Here is an 18939-nt window from a genome sequence, read left to right on the forward strand (position 1 = left end):
AATTTAATTTCATAATTCTAAATAAAAAAACCCAATCTCTGCAACAAATACTAAAAAAAAGAAAATTATGCTCAACAAGTATATATTGCTAAATAACCTTTTCACAATATATCCTAAAAAATAATGAAAAAATAGGGTTTGTTATCACTAACACTTTACATTATATTGTTGGTTCTCTCATTTAATTGAATTAATGTTTAATTTTATTTATAATTATTGAGAAGTTTTTCGTACACTATAACTATAGAAAGAGATAGATTTTTCATTGCATGAGACGTGTTACAATATCTTTCTTTGTCAACAAAATTATATGAATAAGCATCTTCACACTACACTAAAAAACAAAAAACATTAAAAATGAAAACTGTGCATTTCATCCATTAGGGTTTGGATTTCTTGGTTGCTTTTTCAGCAGTAAAACATTATATCCACAATTGTGTACTTTATAATTAAAAATATAATAAACATAGCATGAAGAAAAACTGTTCTGTGATTGCACATTTAAAGCAGTGAATTGTACTTCTCTGAATTCTCTCAGAATTTGTTTTTTTTTTTTTTGAAAAAAAAAACAGATAATCGACAGTGACGAATAAACTACACGAAACAGAGAAATGAATCCATTTGTGACTTTCTGACCTAGCCATAAAAGTATTATGAAAACCAACACAACAATAGACATCGAAATAAATGACTTTTAATTACGCCCTCCAACCCACACCAAAAGTTTGGTGAGTCCAATAAATGAAAACAAACGAAAAGTAAATTTATTCTTTTAGTAATTGTAGCAATAAAAGTGGTCACACTCATTTTAGAACACAGAGAGGAATCTCAATACATAAAAAAAATTAAAAAATAGAGTCCTAACAAGTAACAACTTACTATATTTTCAATTCAAAAGGCAAATACCTAACTTCACATTAATTAAAACAAATACTTAGTCAAATTTGTTTAAATTTCTTATTTTTTTATATAAAAAATAGATTTTTAAACTCTCCCTGATATATTTATTATAAATAATATTCGTATTTAAAATAACTCTAAGGGTATCTTTGGAATTACGAAATTAAACAAAGTTAACTTAGGTGGAAACTTTTTTTTAATTTTAATTGATTGAATTTTGCATTTTTTTTATATTTAAGTGAAAAAGTAAAATTTATTGAAAATGCCACCTTTGTCACGTGATTGTTGTTCTTAATGTTTACACGAATTAAGAATAACAATAATATGATACGTTTTCTAAATGAGTTTATTTAAATAGTCTATTTTTTCAACAAACTTGCTATAGTTTGATTGAGATGGAGAAAATAATAGGAATAAAATTATTCACGTGTCACCGAAAAAAACTGATAACAAAACAATTATTTTTTTAAAAGTATTAAAAGTAAAGTCTCTTTTTTACACATAAGAGTTGTTTTTTATCGATAAAAACTAAATAAATTAATTGAAATATATAAGAGATTTCAATCGTATTAGAAAGAGTGAACTCTTTTTTTTTTACACAAAAGAGTATAAAATTAAAAAAAAAAAAAAACTGATCAGATTATTTATAATTTCACCAAAACAAAATTAACACCCAAGAATAAATTCATTTATCTACCTGGTATCAATGAAGGTGACATCTAAATAATGTTATGTATGAAAATAGAAAAAAAAAAACTATTTTGACAAAAACTTGGGAAAATGGTGAGAGGATTTTTATTTGAAAACGTAACATTAATTGGTTCTGCTTTCCCTGTGATGGGAAGTTGTGACTTCCATTTTCTTTGGTAATTAATGCATCAAATGTTCCAAAGGGAAAGTGAGTTAGGTCTATAAATAAAGTCACTCACAATGCTTCAAAACACAGAAACACTTGTGTTTGATTCTAACAAAACCACACTTTTGTTCAAACAACATAGATTTTGTTCTTGGAACAAATCATGGCTTCAAGACCTGGAATTCTCACGGATTGGCCATGGAAACCTCTCGGAAGCTTTAAGGTTTGACACATTATTCCCATTGTCTTGTTACTTCTAATCTCTATATAGTTCTATAAACAACACACACAACTTTTTCCTTAACAAGTTACATTGCTCTTTCTGTATCATGGTTGGTTTGAACTGGTTTTTTTATTAGAGTCATTTAGCCCTCTTTTTGTGTATATGTCGGAACATTTTTCAAAATGTTTCTTTCAGTTTTATTCATTATTTTTTTATAAAAAAATTGTATATGTCTGTATCATTGTTTCTATAAAGAATAATACATGCATGAAATGGTTTTGGTTTGGTTTCACGTACCCTAATTAGAATGGTTACTATTATTTTTTAGGAAAACCAAGAAAACCCAGCCAATGTTTAACTTAGAATGTGTTTACGGTTTATTTTTTATCAGTAATAATTTGTTTTCTTATCACTAAAGAATAAATACATTAATTTGTTAAAGTTGAATATAATTGTACTTTAGTTGAAGATATATAGATTTAGGTGGTTGAACTGTTTAATATAAACTAAGTATAAAATATGAACTTCAAAACATTACATGTATTTTGTTGCTGATAAAAAAAACAAAAAACATGTATTTTGTAAAGATAATCATTGTTGGATTCCTTAACTAACTGGGAGATAACTTGTCTCTCAATGTACTTTATGTGCAGAGATACTCTTTTTTCATGGGAATTCATTCATTATATTTTATTGATTGATTTCTTTATAAATTGATTTTCTCTTCTAAGATTTAGGTACGGTTTATGGAAATTTTTATGAGCATTGTTAATACATATATATAAATTCCAAATTAAATGTTAGAAATTTAATAGAAAATGACTTTGACAAATTAGTTCATGTAAATTGATTTTATTGTATGGAGAAATTATTTATTTTTCTTACAAAGTGAAAATCAGTGGATGTTTCTGAGTTTGGTTTTATGTTCTCCTAACCTTTTTTTAACCTCACTTTTCTTATATTTAATCATATTCAATACAATTAGTAATGAGTATCAATCTAGTTAGTTACTATTGTGACACTTTTACTTGCAAAATTTATTGCCAAAAAAGGAAAGGGATTTAATATATACCCTTCATTAAGGTGCATTAGTTATCTTGCCACGTCCAATTATTAACAATCAACATCAATAATGCATTTTAGACAGTTGTTTATAATAAAAGCTTACTTTAAGAATTTTAAATGTTGGACTTAATCCACAAAATCAGTGAGTTATTTTTAATTTATATACACTTTTTTCAAACCCCATGAGTTTGCTTTTCAATAACTACCACCATAAATTTTTATAAATCATAAACTACTTTAGATCTTTAGGAGTCTATAAAAAAAAATAAACACTACATAAATGTAAATACATTCTTTATCACTAAATATAAAAAATAAACACAATGTTTTATCCTAATATTAATTGAGAGTCTTTTTTAATTATCAGTAGTTTTTTAAGAATAATTGAAAAAAATTCCCAATTAATATTAGAATCATTTTGTAACTCTGTATCTATCCTTTAATACTTTACATTGAGATTATGATGATGTAATTGCATTTTATAATTTGGCATTACTTTTGCAGTATGTGGTGCTAGCTCCATGGGTGATTCACAGCACCTATTCTATGTTGGTGAAGGATAAGAATGAAAGGGATGTGGGAACTTTTCTGATATTACCACTTTTGCTTTGGCGTATGGTTCATAATCAGATATGGATCACTCTCTCTCGTTATAGAACAGCCAAAGGAAATGGTAGAATTGTTGATAAAGGACTTGAATTTGATCAAGTTGATAGAGAAAGAGAATGGTTAGTTTCATTCTTCCACACCCTTATCCCCATTTTTATCCCTATTTTTGGTGCATGGTTAAGTGCATTATTCATACATGGCTTTTACATGTTTTCACATAAAGAAAAGACTGATTTAGTGTGATTTTACGCTTACACTTATTCGTAAAAAATACGGTATTTTTAAAATTATGTTGATTTACAAATGCGGATATTGATAAAGTCGCATTTGTAAATAAAGTGTTTTGATTTATAGAAGCGACTATTGGTAAAATGGATGCATTTGTAAATCAAACGCTTTAAATATCTATTGATTTATCCATTAGCTTTTATTTCTATTGAAGCCTCTATCTTCTTTATACATAGAGATATAGGTACTTTTTGAGAGTTAGGATTTTGATAGAGAAAGAGAATTTAGAGTAAGGTTCATAAAAAAAAATGAGGTAAGAAAATACATTTCATATACAAGTACTTTGGAGGGTACGAAAAAATCCTTGTAAAGGAATTTGGAGTATCCTAATACTTCTTATGTATAATATCTGTTTCTTTGTGGATTAAAGAAAAAAAAACCAAATTGTCCAGAAGTTTTGTAAGTGAATTTATCTAGGATATGTTTGAATAAGCTTTCAAGACCTCAAACATTTTTAATTTTTTGATAAATAAAAGTTAGTTTGTAAATAAATAAATTAACAAAATTCTGTCGTATAATTTAAAAAAAAATTTAAAATAATTGGTTTGGATGAGAAGCAACAGATATATAACTTGCTTTATGAACCACTAGGTCTAAATATTAAAGTCCTACTTCCTATTTTACCAAACTCCTAATTTCAGCATTCATAATTTTCCAACTTCTGAATTTAGCATGGTCCCTCTTTCTTAATTCATATTTTAGATATGGTGACTCAAAAAAATTAATTAAAAAAAATCAATAAATTAAAAATACTCAACCCATATAAATAAAAAGTAAAATTAACAGTTTATTTCGATATATCCATCATCCTAAAAAGAAACTGAAAGATAAACAATTTAAACCTATAGTGATATGTTTGGGATAATCTGCAGATAAATGAAAGCATAATAGTGGTTATGTTAGGAAGGTGGTTAATCTTTTACTGTTAAAAAATGTCTAACATATTTAAGTTCTTTTCCCCCTTATGCCTTCATGCTTTGGCACATAATATGTAATATTATTATTTTAATGTGTTATTCATATACTGATTATTTTCAATAATGCATTTTACTTTGTTCATGTGCTTAATCAAACAAAAAGATATTAATTATTTCAAAAACAAATAAATAATATCAATAATCCATTACAAATTTCATTTTTTATAAATAAAAAATGAATTAAATAAATTGGATATTTAAGATATGTCAAAACCTGTATAAAAAAGAATGAAATCATTTGTTCCTGATTCATATAGATACCACTCTCCCATTGCCAATTCTCAGATATATCCAAAAAAAAAACTAACCACAACTCTTACATAAAAAAACCATGTACACAAATATAAGATATTTTATATGATTCCATGAAAGACTTAGTATAGAAAACAACATTTCATATCTTTTTAGTATTTACACTTTTGATTAGTATATTTCAAACAAGTTAGAGTTTATTAAACCATACTTCTCAACAAAGAAATAGTCAAACATAAATTACTTTGAGTAATCTCATTTTCTTTTATCAAATTTAAATTTCCGACACATTATTTTTTATTTAGATTCATAAAGTTTCATCCGAATAATTGAAAGCAATGATATTATTCATGAGATTTTACCTTTTGAAACACAGGAATTTTGTTACTAAAGAGTAAAAGAGATTCTCATAGTACATTAAAAACCAAATCAAAGGTCTTAATAGAGACCACATATGCTGTGCTTCCAAAAAAAATCATCAAAGTTTTTTTTTTTTTTTTTTTATAAAATAAAATAAATATGAATCATTGGAGAGGCTAACTGTATACATACTAACAGAAATATTCAACACTCCATATACTTATTTATTTATATGTATACATATTTTTTCAACACTAATATATATATATATATATATATATATATATATATAATATTTGTGGATTTTGTTATGTGAGGGTGTTATTTTTATTGAAATAAAGGAAAGGAGACAATTTTTTTATTTTAAATTTAAAATAGATATACTTATGGATAACAAATGTTAAAGCACCACATTTTTGCTAGTCTATATAATTTATTTCTATAATTTAAAAATAGTATTGAATGAGATAAATAATTTATTTATTTATTAATGGAAACTTCATCCTTTTCTTCGTAAAACATAATTCTCAAATATATCATTTAAAGAACAACCTAATTTTCTCACAGTTCTCTTCCTTCACAATCACTCGTACCAGTACTTCTTTGTATCTTTCACTTTCTTCTTTTCTATTCATGACACGTGTCACACCTTTTCATAGATTTTTTTCTCTGGTCAAAAGATACTTTTCCTTAGGAAACACGTGTCCATGCAGCACACATAAAAGTATTAGAAAATACGTGCTCAAAATAATGAAACATAATTATCATAATCCCATCCACTCTATATGTTCTAGATTAATTTGATACTATATTAGAGTAATTTAACTTAATTTTATAAAATAATTAATTTATTTAATTCTTAAAAATCCTATATTAATTATAAATAGAAATATTTTACAATATATTAATAATACAAATTTTATTTTATAAAATTGATTTAAATTTAAAAATTTATTTTATAATATAGTATTAGAGTAAAAATTTAAAATATATCATACTTAAAATTTATTTAATCTATTATTCTATAATCCAAATATAAACATAACAAATTAAACACTACAAGAAAATCATCAAATAGAAATTAATTTTTAGGATTAAAATAATTAGTTACAATAATAATTTAGACGATTCTAAAAACTAAAAGAAAAATTGATTTTAAATTAGTTTTTATTATTATTAAATAATTTATAAATAATTATCTAATTAACGATCAAAGTTTTAACTATATTAATTATTTATATTTCAAATTTGGTAGTAAAAACTTTAGTTGTTAATATACTAATTTAGAAATTATTTAATAATAATAGAAACTAATTTAAAAATCAAAAATTTATTTAGTTCCTAAAATAATTTCTAATTTAATCACTATAACAACTAATTATTTTTAGTTTCTAAAATTCATTTCTATTTTATATTTTTTTTATTGAAATACTTCCAATCCACTTGTAATATTATATATTTTGACATATTGTTATCTCTAACAAATTATTACATTATTTTACATTTTGATATAACTTATTATATATAAGGTTAATTTAAGATATTGATGTGATTGTTCATTTGAACCTTGTTTCAGGGATGATCAAATACTGTTCAATGGGTTACTATACTACTTGGCCTGCTACACATTACCTGGTGCATCTCATCTTCCATTGTGGAGAACTGAAGGACTGGTTATGGCAATGCTGATTCATGCAGGACCTGTGGAGTTTCTCTACTATTGGTTACACAGAGCACTTCACCACCATTTTCTCTATTCCAGATACCATTCTCACCACCATTCTTCCATTGTCACAGAACCTATAACTTGTGAGTCATTCCTCTCATTAATTGCTCTGCTTGCAAAATTCAATGCTTTCCAACCACCATTTCTGGCTTGCACTCAGCAATTTATTGCCACATGTCAGTGCTGTCTGTGTTGTCACAGAACACACAGACTGCATTGTTCATATCGTGTTTAGGATGAAGGACCACAAAGCAAGTGTTTCAATGGAACAAGTGTCAAATAGTTATAGGTTCACTTTATAGTTTGACATTTATGGATAATGTAACCACCCACATAAGAACTTTAGTAGGTCATGTTAACTCGTCCATGTTCAAGGAATTTAAGAATGGAATTTCTTATTAGAAACTTGAAAGAAAAAAAATATTATTAATTAATGTGAGAAAATAAGATTTATGAGATCAATAGATATTACAAAACATCAACTTCATCTCCATCAGATGTGAGATGTGTTATTAATTAAAATTCAGTAGTGGTTGCCATCTTGAGTCTTGCATATGAATGACAAAAAATGTCAACAAACCAAACTGTGTGGTTTTTTAATACAAGAACATTGTGAATATCATTGTCTAAGATTGGACATGTTGTTTTTTTATACTTCATATGCATGTTCTAAGACACGTATAAATCCGAATACGACAGTAAAATCTTTGATATTACATGATTTGATTTGTTTTATATGACTTAGGGTTAATTCTTTTTTAACAGGACTTTTGTATATGTTGTTGTTAATATATGTATATAATTATTTGGCTAACTCCATATTGTGTTGATGCAGCTGTGATTCATCCATTTGCAGAACACATATCATATTTTCTTCTGTTTTCAATACCCATGTTAACCCTAGTATTCACAAACACAGCTTCTGTGGGAACCATGGTGGTGTATGTCACTTACATTGACTTCATGAATAATATGGGTCACTCCAACTTTGAGGTGGTTCCAAAGTGGCTCTTTGCCATCTTTCCTCCTCTCAAATATCTCATCTACACCTCATCGTAAGTTTTTTTTTAATGTTATTTACCATTTTTTTCATCAATAATAATAATAATAATAATAAAAAGTATTGTCTAATACTTTTATTATTAAAAAAGTTATTAAATAAAAATTAATTTTAAAAATAAAAAATAGTTAATTATTATTTTAACTAAATTAATATTATTTTAAATGTTAAATTTTTTTTCATATTTAAAATAATTTTTTATTGATAAATAATATTATGAAAATATAGATAAATAGTATTCAATCATAAATCATTTCTTACCAAAAATTAAATATTTGCGTCGTTCATAGATATTACTCGTTCATATAAATGAACTCCTTAATTAATTCATATTTATTTATTTATTTATTTTGTTGATAAAAAAAATTATTTACATGTTATATGTATTTATTTATAAAAAAAAATGTGCATATTATTTTTATTTAATATGAATAATTATGTATATAAAAATAGTAAAAAATATGTTTTTATAATTAACATTTGTATAAAATATAATCCATATTTTTATTCTTTCATGTGAATGAACTTGGACCTTAAACTTCAAACAACAGGTAGATAGATTTAGTCTCTTTTATTTTCTTCAACAATATCAATATTTAAAAAAAGAAACCTAAAGTTTTTGTTAGTTGTGTTTTCATTCATATGATTCTCAGCATTTTTTGTTATTAACTGAAGTTTATTAAATTTATGAAAACGTTATATGACATTGATCAATTATATTAAAAAGCAAGACTTACATAAACTTGTAAAGCACAGTTATATATAGTTTTGTAAATTATAAGAGTGTATTAGAGAACAAATACATAACATACTACTAGCATTATTTCTGTTATGGAGAAGCAATTAGTAAGAAAGAAATGAGTTTTGTGATATTTTTGCAGGTTTCATTCTTTGCACCATACCCAGTTCAGAACAAACTACTCGTTGTTTATGCCATTTTATGACTACATCTATGGCACCACAGATAAGGCTTCTGATACATTGCAGGAATCTGCATTAAAACGAGAAGAAGAAATCCCAGATGTTGTGCACCTTACACATCTCACAACTCCTCAATCAATCTATCATCTCAGGCTTGGATTTGCTTACTTGGCTTCCAAGCCTTACACATCAAAATGGTACCTGAGTTTGATGTGGCCTTTCACAGCTTGGTCCATGATCCTCACATGGATCTATGGCACAACATTCATTGTGGAGGCAAATCGTTTTGACAAACTCAAGCTGCAAACTTGGGCAATTCCCAAGTACAGTCTCCAAGTAAGTTTTCTATATTCTCATTCTCTTTATTTGCTACATGTATTTTCTTTTATCAACGAAGAATGAAATAAATTAAAGAGACACTTCAGAGTTCAAAATTAAAGGAATATAATTTTTTTTTAGTCAACCATACATCTATAAAACAACAATTTATTCCAGAGATTTAAAGTACAACAATTTATTCAAGAGATTTTAAGCATGAAAACCATAAACCCTAAATTGGATACATAGACGAATTAGAGAAAGAAAAAAGAAAACATCATGCATGGCCAAAGATTTAGTGGGACGTTATGTCATAAGAAATTTAGAAAATATTTATAGAAGTGTGTTTTTTTTATCAATAAGAAAGAAACAATATATATATGAATCACTTTAAGGATAATTCAACTCATATATAAAAAACTAAGATAACCATGTATTAATACAAGACCTTCCAGACAATCATGTCATCATGTCAAAATTTTAGAAATATATATATACTGTCACATATTAAGTATATTAAAAAATATCAATATTTTGAATTTTTTTATAAAAAAAAATTAAATAAAAATATAAGGGATACTTCAATTCTATTAAAAATATTACCTCCGTTATCCAAGCCTACATGTTTCAATAAATGAGTTGTTTTCTTGTACATACAATTAGTAATTGTTGAGGTGTTAAATATTTTATTTTGTATGATTAAGGATGAATGATTTCACTAAAGCTTTTAGTATTATTGCATGTGATAATTTGTTTATTACTGATCTTGGAATGCATGGTGAAAATAAAATTGATATAATTTTTTTGCAGTACTTGTTGAAATCACAAAAAGTGGGAATCAACACAATGATAGAAAAAGCAATACTTGATGCAGAGAGAAAAGGAATAAAAGTGTTGAGCTTAGGGCTAAGAAATCAAGGAGAAGAGCTTAACATCTATGGAGGATTATATGTTAGTAGACATCCAAAGTTGAAAGTTAAGATTGTAGATGGAAGCAGTCTTGTAATTGCCCTTCTTCTTAACACCATTCCCAAAGGAACAACTCAAGTTTTGCTTAGGGGAAAACTCACTAAGGTTGCTTATGGCCTTGCCTTCACACTCTCTCAACAAAATGTTCAGGTCAGTTTTTCTTTAAATGCCTCCAAAATGCTTTTATTTCTTCTCAAATATTTTAAATTCAATTTTTTTTCTATTTTTTTGTTCTTTTAAATCTGAAAAGCACAACTTTTTACTATACATTTAAATCAATTTTTATCATTTTTAATAAAAAATAAATAATAAATTAAGAATACTAGAGTTACTCCAATCCATATAATATATATTATTCATTTAAATCAAATTTCATATTTTTTAATAAAAAATAAATCATAAATTAAGAATATTAAAGTTACCCTAACTCATATAGTATATACTATACATTTAAATCAATTTTCATCTTTTTTTAATAAATAAATAATAAATTAAAAATACTAGAATTACTTCAACCCATATAACCCTATTCCATATCATCATATCACCCTATTCCATCGTCACAAAATGTTGCATGTGAAACAGAAAGCTATTGAAAGGCAATTTTCAACCCTCTTATAAATGTTGTCTAAATCATTTGAAGAAAAAAAAATTATTTTAAATTAGAAAAATAAAACAGGTTTTTTAAAATATTATACAAGAACAACTTCAAAAATTTTATAAAGACTAAAAATATATATTTTATCTTTATTTTAGAACTATTTTCTCACTAGATATCCATCTAAAATGGCATTACTTTAACTCTTCTATTATATTTCAGGTTGCTACATTGTATGAAGATGATTATGTGAGGCTCAAAAAGTCATTCAAGAGCTCTGAAACTAATTTGACCTTTTCCAAAACTAGCACACAGACGGTAAAATTACATGAAACAATTTTCTTTGATTCACTTTTACTCTATATTTTGCTTCATTTTGATATGGAATTTTGCTTCATAATTTCTTACCTTGTTTTTCTTTCTTGCATTTAATAAGAGAGGAAAGAGATAAAAGGAAAAAGGTGTAAAATTATATTAAATTCTATTTAAACAAATTGAACAATATGGGTGGAAATTATCTTCATCTGCTTCCTCTGTTATGAAGAGTTGAAAATGATCGATGAGTCCCTCACGAATGTTTTTTTTTATCTTTCCTTGTTTTGTTCAAATCATAGAATTTTTTTTATAAGACTTGGCATAATAAATGTTTAATATTTTTAGAAAATGATACGAGAATAATAATTTGTTTCCTTTGGTAGAATTGAAATTAAAAGTATTTCTCAGACATTTTTTTTTGGAACTGATAATTTATTTATATATGAAAGTTAAAAAAAAAATCACCATAGGAAGTACAATATTAAAATATCAAAAGATGAGTGTAATATACATAATCAGCTTACACAAAAAATACATAAAACATATTTCTTAATATTTGACCCCATTTTGTTAATAATTACAAACAAAAAGTTCCTTTTTTTCATCTTCATTTTTGGTTTTGATAGGTTTGGTTAGTAGGAGATGAAGTGAGTGAAGAAGAACAACTAAAGGCACCCAAAGGAACATTATTTATTCCATACACACAATTTCCACCAAAGAAATATCGCAAGGATTGCTTCTACCATTGCACACCAGCAATGTTAGCTCCTCCTTCTCTTGAAAATATCCATTCTTGTGAGGTTAGTCCTAATTATCTTCTTTTTCTTCAATTGATTTATTTTTACTATAAAAAATTATTAAATAGAAACAACATTTTAAAAAAAAATTATTATATTGACTAAATTATATATTATTTTAGATACTAAAAAATTATGTTTATCTAAAGGGTTTCTATTATTAATAAAAATTTATAAAATAATTTTTAAATTTTATCTAAATTAGCTACTTAGGTTTAACTACTAATATTTTAGATTCTAAATTAGTCTTTAACACACTAATAGAGACTAATTTAGAATATAAAGTAATTAGTAGTTAAAATCTTAATAGTTAATTGTTAGATATTAATTTAAAAACTATTTTATAAATTTGTATTAATAATAGTAACTACTTTAGATACCGATAATTTTTTAGCGTCTAAAATAATTTTTAATTTAATAAATATAGTAACTAATTATTTTTTTTTCTAATTTTTATTATAATGTTTCACTATGAAGAAAGATTGAATTAAAATTTTTTCACATCTTAGATTATTATAAAACTTCATGTATCATATTTTAATTGTAGGATTGGTTGCCAAGAAGGGTAATGAGTGCTTGGCGCATAGCTGGGATAGTTCACTCTCTTGAAGGATGGAATGAACATGAGTGTGGCCACACAATGAATAACATTGACAAAGTTTGGGATTCAACTCTTCAACATGGATTCAAACCAATTCCTATACAAGTCAAAGAGTTAGCTTAATATTAATAAAGACCAAGAGAAATATTATCAATGTATTTTGGTCCTATGTTATAGTTCTTTGGTGGGTGATAATCCTATCTATGAATATCCCTATGTTAAATAAGGATGTTGAGTCTTATTACACTTTGGACAAGCAAATTAAAGTGTAACACATGATATATTATAAATATTATATACTTTGCATACAAAAACAAAAGAGGTTTTACCCTATATTACTAAAGAAATGTCCATGAAAAGCACAAATCTCCAAACATTGAATTCAAATAAGATGAAAAAACCCATATTCTTTTCTTAAATTAACTAATATGTAATAACTTAAATAATGTATATCTAATAAGAGATTTCTTATTGATACAACTATAAAATAAATAAATAAAACACGTTTCTTATCTTAAAGTTTTCTTTTATTAGGATACATTCCAAAGATTCAAGTAATTAATTAACAGTCTTTTTTAGACTATATTTTTAATATAATCTTTTTTTATAATATGTTTCACTTAACATTAATGAAATAATTTTTTAGCTAGTTTTTTTTATTAGAAAAAATAAATGAATTAAAGGGGACACTTCAGGAGTGTTCCAACCCCTATACATCTCAAAAGAACCCTACATCCTATTTGACAAAAAAAAATCAATATGAATCATAGATAAAAAAAAGAAAAAAAAAGACTCAGACTTCCTAAGAATTACACAAGCATATCAGGATCCTAAACCAACCCATAACTATATTGTTCATTCTGCAGAATTATTCAACATTCCGCATAAAACCAGATTTACCACTACTAACCACAATTTATTTTACATACATTCCAATTAGCTCAAACCTGTCAGCATATGCTTATTTCTTCCTTCATCTTCATTTTTCCAAGACTTCCTTATCAATCATTCCCTACGTAGCCACAACCCCTGCACCTATATAATGGTTGTTGTCTCAATAAATTGGTTGTTGTTCGCCCTAACTCTCTTCCCCTCTGCTTAATTCGCTATGTCGCTGCTTGATTGATGTCGCCTTCCTAGCATTTAGCTGCAATGGCACATATGGACTTCTGATTCTTCATTCTTTCTTCTCGTGGATCCAGTTTGGCTTTCCATCTCTCCCTGCATAAAAACATTTACAACAAACATTCTCGGCTTCTTTCCAGGGCTAAGTCAAACTGGTAAGGGTAGTAAAATCCACCAGAATTGTACATAAAGTAAATACAATACCAGATCATACCTTTTCTTTTCCACAAAAAATTGTTATATACTCTAACCTCTTTTAATTATTGCTATTAAAAGTTTGACAAACATCACACTACGAGTTTCCATCCCAACAACCCCAAGAATCTTTCCTTCTCAACAATGTCATATCTTCCCAACAATATGGTTCTCCCAACGCACACCTTCCTTCAACCCCCTGCCCTTATTAGTCCATCATTCTGGATCTGTATCTTTAACCCACATCCATATATTACAATCTCTACTTCTAGAGACCTCCACTTATTCACATATTCCTAATTGAGCTACAACATCTTATTTCTACACTCGCATCCTCCACCAATTATGCACTCCCTACCTTCAACCTTATAGCAGAATCCCACACTACACACCTATTGATCAAGTGTAGCTCTTAATACATTGAATGGAGTCCATTACCCATTCTGAAAAGGAGTACAAGAAAGACTTCATTATGTATTTTAACCATAGCCAAATTTTGAGTTGTTTGCTTCCTATAGTCTAACTAATCATACTTTACTAAATTCGTGCAAAGGTTTTCAACGTGAACTAGTCTCTGGTTTCGAGATACAAAAATCTCCTGAGGAGAAGTTTGCCAAGGTTGCACCGAACATTGATCATTCTCCTCCATATGCGCCACTTGACGATGTTGAGCGCTAGAATCACTACTATTTTGGTGCAAAGAAATCTCTGTCCCTAAATCCTTATATTTGGTTATCTTCATTGTCATGTTGGTGATCAGAGAATATGGTTCCCTTTACTAGAGAATCCAAGAGGAGATGATGTTTGACGATTTCATATGCTACCAGCTACATTGGTACTAATTATTAACATTATTTGGCATTTCCTCTTCCACTACTACAACACGGATTTGTCCATTGATCTTCATATCTTGCTTGAGCGAGGCACTAAAACCCAATGATAGTCTAACCTTGAGCCTTGGATATTCAATATTATCTTAGGCTAGCGTTGCTTCGTCAATATAAGAATCAAAGTTTTGACCTCGGCATCAACCTTGTTAAAGCACTTTACGTTCCAAGTAGAAAGAGACATCCCACTGCATCTTACCCAAACTAATCGGTTTCTTGACATTTTCTATTTCGACCATGGCACTATAGATTGAAATAGACTTTCAAACCACCTTTTATTGAGTTTTACCATTTCCTCTACAATTTTTTCGCTTTTCTATGTTAATAAAACTATGTTGTCCCCCATACTCTACAAGAAAATCATTAAATAGAAACTAATTTTAGATACCAAAATAATTAGTCACTATATTGATTAAATTAGAGACATTTTATAAACTAAAAAATTATAGATGTTTAAAGTAGTTTCTAAATTCGTATCTAATCATTCGCTACCAAGGTTTTAGTTACTAACTATTTTATATTTTAAATTAGTCTCTAACCTTGGTAACTAATTTAGATACTAATTTAGAAACTATTTTATAATTTTTTATTAATAATACAAACCACTTTAGATACCAATAATTTGTTAGTCTCTAAAATAGTATTTAATTTAGTCAATATATTGACTAATTATTTTTTGTCTCTAAATTTGATTGTTTTTTAATAATTTTCTTCCAGTGATATACCTCACTTTAATTGTATTCATTCCCCCTTTGATAAAACCGTCATTGACCTTGTTAAATGATACATCTAGTTGCATGTGTCCAACATAGCTATTTTCCAACCATGGTAGATCTAACTTCTTAGTTTGTATCTGATGAGAATCAAAAAGATGTCTTCAATAGAAGAAATTGACAAGGGCCAAAGCATTTAAAGTTCTTCTTATTAGTCTTTGCAAAAGATGAGGCCCAAGCCCAAAGCCCAAGCCCAAAAAGACCCAAGCCCAAAGGGGCAAGGCCAAGCTTTAAATAAAAGAGCATCATTTGAATGACTCTTGTAGGAGGTGTGGATATTAAATAAATAGGTGTGAATGTATTAGAGAGAGTCACATTGTCCATGTGACTTAGTAGGGGGGTGTAGGTGTAGTTTTTTAGGAGGTGTCATAGTAGAAAAAAGTCACACCTCCCATGTGACTTGTTTTTTGTGGGAATTTCAAATGAGTTTCATTTGAATTTTCCCACCTATTTTTCAGCACCTCTTAGGCTATAAATAAGGTGCTTGCCTTTGTAAAATTCAGATTTGGAAATTAGAAGTAGAGAGACTATACTCAAATTTAGAGAGAAATTGTGAGTCTTGTGTCTTCTTTTTCCTTTGCCTTATCTTGTGTGCCAATGGTGAGCTTCAAGTGGCGGCATTCTATCACTTATCTTGGAACAAGGCTCCAAGTGGCGTGACTACTTTTTCCAAGTCTCAATCCAGCAAGCTTCACTCCATAAGTGTTCTTCCTTTCATTTCTTTCAATTTCATTCGGTATTTTACCATGTTTAGTGTTCTTCATTCTTTTCCACCGATTACATTTGTGTTTCCTAGCTTAGCTTTCAATTTCTGTTCGGTACAGTAGCTTTACCTTTCAATTCTGTTCGGTTTTCAATTGTTGTTCTTCATTCCTTGTTGTTTGATTCCATTTGACAATATATGGACTTCCATATGAGCTTTGGTTTGGTGCAAAGTCTTGGTGAGTTCTTGAATTAGAACATTGATCCAATTCTAAGTAAAGTGCCATTTCATGACCAACTCAAGTTGCTCCTAAGAATGTCAAAGAATCATGTATTCTTGTTATTACATTCACATCAATATCATTGGTCCATTCCATCTATCATGTGTTGACATAGACAGGGACACTCCTTTTGTAACATCAACATAAGTTGGCTTCCTTTTCTTTTCCCTTCAAATAATATGTTTCTTCAGTTTTGTATGGGCATATGTTAGTCGTTCCTTGCTCCTTGGTTCTTAATATTTTTGGATCTTGTTCCTTCTATATCTTGGTATGTTGACATGTAGCTTAAAGTTCTCACTTATGATATTGTCTAGTTCTTTCTCTGTTTGTATTGCATTCCTGATATCATATAGCCTCACGAATTCATTGCTGATAAAAAAAAAATATAGCCTCACGAATTGAAACCTCTTTCCCACCTATTGAACTTTCGTGATATAAAGACTTCATTCACCCTTTTCCATCTCTGAAAAATTTTGAGCATGTAATACTCCATATAACTATTAGGGAAATTTGACGAGAAAAATATGGTGCAGGTTCGACCATCGAGTGTTTGTCAATGACGTTCCATACCATTTTATAAGCATTGATTTTCGTTGCACCCTAATCCCACATCATGTTCTCCACTCATGTTGTGCTGAGTATTTGCCAGTGTGAAAACTAGACCACTTTGATGTCTCAATGGAAAATCCTGGTTGAGAAACATCTAGGTTCATCATTTGAGTTGTGCATGAGTGAACATTTCTTGAACAACTACTTTTACATTTCTAAAAAAAAACCTTAAACCCTAAACCTTAAACCTTAAACCAAACACTCCAAACTATCGTCATCCACATACATTTTCACACTATATAACACTTAGAATTTAATCCTTGATATGCAAATTGACATAAATGATTGTTTACTCTATTATAGTATAGTATAGAAAAGAGACTTGTACGCAAAAATTATACATTTTTCATATATATGCAAGTGAAGAAATAGTCTATAAGAATTTCATCACCCACTTAAGACATGAAACATATACACATATACACGTTCAAGTAAAGGTTTGGTCCTGGGTGTCTACAAATTCCCGATCAGTTTCCTTCTCCTATTCTGATTGGTGTTTGGAACCAATGAAGTGTATGAGGTTAGTTTCTTGAAGTTTGTTTTAGTTCATATAAGGGCAAGGTTTGTTTTGTTGGTTTTGACGGTATGCAACTGGAATTGGTATTGTGTAATGCGTATAAGGGTTGAACCACCCCTGAAATGATTCTAATTTATTTATTTATTATTGCTGATAAAAGAAAATACACTTTCCTCATTGACAGCTGTAATATTAATATTAATGAGCTAACAAATCAATTTTATCACTTGATTGATTCTTTGTCTAACTCCATATTCTCGTGATGCAGCTGTCATTCATCCATTTGCTGCAGTACACGTGTCATATTTTCTTCTCTTCATTTGATGCAGCTGTCATATTTGCTCCATAAAGGTAATGTATGTCCTTTATATTGACTTCATGTACTATATAATATGGGGTCACTCCAACTTTGAGGTGCTTATTCTTTCATAATGAATTTGGACCTTAAACCTTAAACAACATGGAGATTTAGTGTCTTTTATTTTCTTAAACAATATGAATATTTAATGAAAAAAACTAAATTCATTGGTTTAATGTTTAATAATTAAACTTAGTGATATAAAAATATGAAACCTTGATAACATTTTACTGAAAATATAAAAATTAAAAACATTTTTTTTATTAGATAGGTTTTTATTAATAAATGTGCAACAAATTTAAGAGAAAGTCAAATGCGCAACTGATCATACATAAATAATTTATCTTACTTTATCTTTGTTGTTACTGATTTTCTTTTATTATTACTTATATGCTTCCCTAATTGGGATAAGGTGCTCGTTTTCATACTATTATCTTTTCCACCTAAATGATAACTAATACTTATTGTTAAATTTCAAGATCATGTACTAATAACAAATCAATTGTGTTTTCATTCATATTATTTTTAACATGTTTTATTATTAACTGAAGTTTATTAAATTTATGAAAACGTGTAAAATAACTTACATACATCAAATTGTAAACCATAGTTATAGTTTTCTATTTCTAAAGTATAGACTACAATTAATTACAATAA

The 18939-nt window shown here is 27.6% G+C and overlaps 1 protein-coding gene across 1 annotated transcript; it reads left to right on the plus strand.

The window, feature by feature from the left end:
• The first annotated feature begins 1575 nt into the window (after positions 1–1575).
• On the plus strand, positions 1576–13168 carry LOC137819047 (very-long-chain aldehyde decarbonylase CER1-like). The gene is made up of 9 exons (XM_068622769.1): positions 1576–1979; positions 3549–3772; positions 7107–7339; positions 8092–8311; positions 9198–9573; positions 10366–10674; positions 11345–11440; positions 12064–12237; positions 12782–13168. The coding sequence occupies exons 1-9, from the start codon at positions 1920–1922 to the stop codon at positions 12956–12958; spliced, it is 1869 nt and encodes a 622-aa protein (XP_068478870.1). The 5' UTR covers positions 1576–1919; the 3' UTR covers positions 12959–13168.
• Positions 13169–18939: the final 5771 nt, after the last annotated feature.

Source organism: Phaseolus vulgaris, chromosome 10 (genome assembly GCF_000499845.2).
Source record: "Phaseolus vulgaris cultivar G19833 chromosome 10, P. vulgaris v2.0, whole genome shotgun sequence".
In the NCBI taxonomy this organism is placed as follows: domain Eukaryota; kingdom Viridiplantae; phylum Streptophyta; class Magnoliopsida; order Fabales; family Fabaceae; genus Phaseolus; species Phaseolus vulgaris.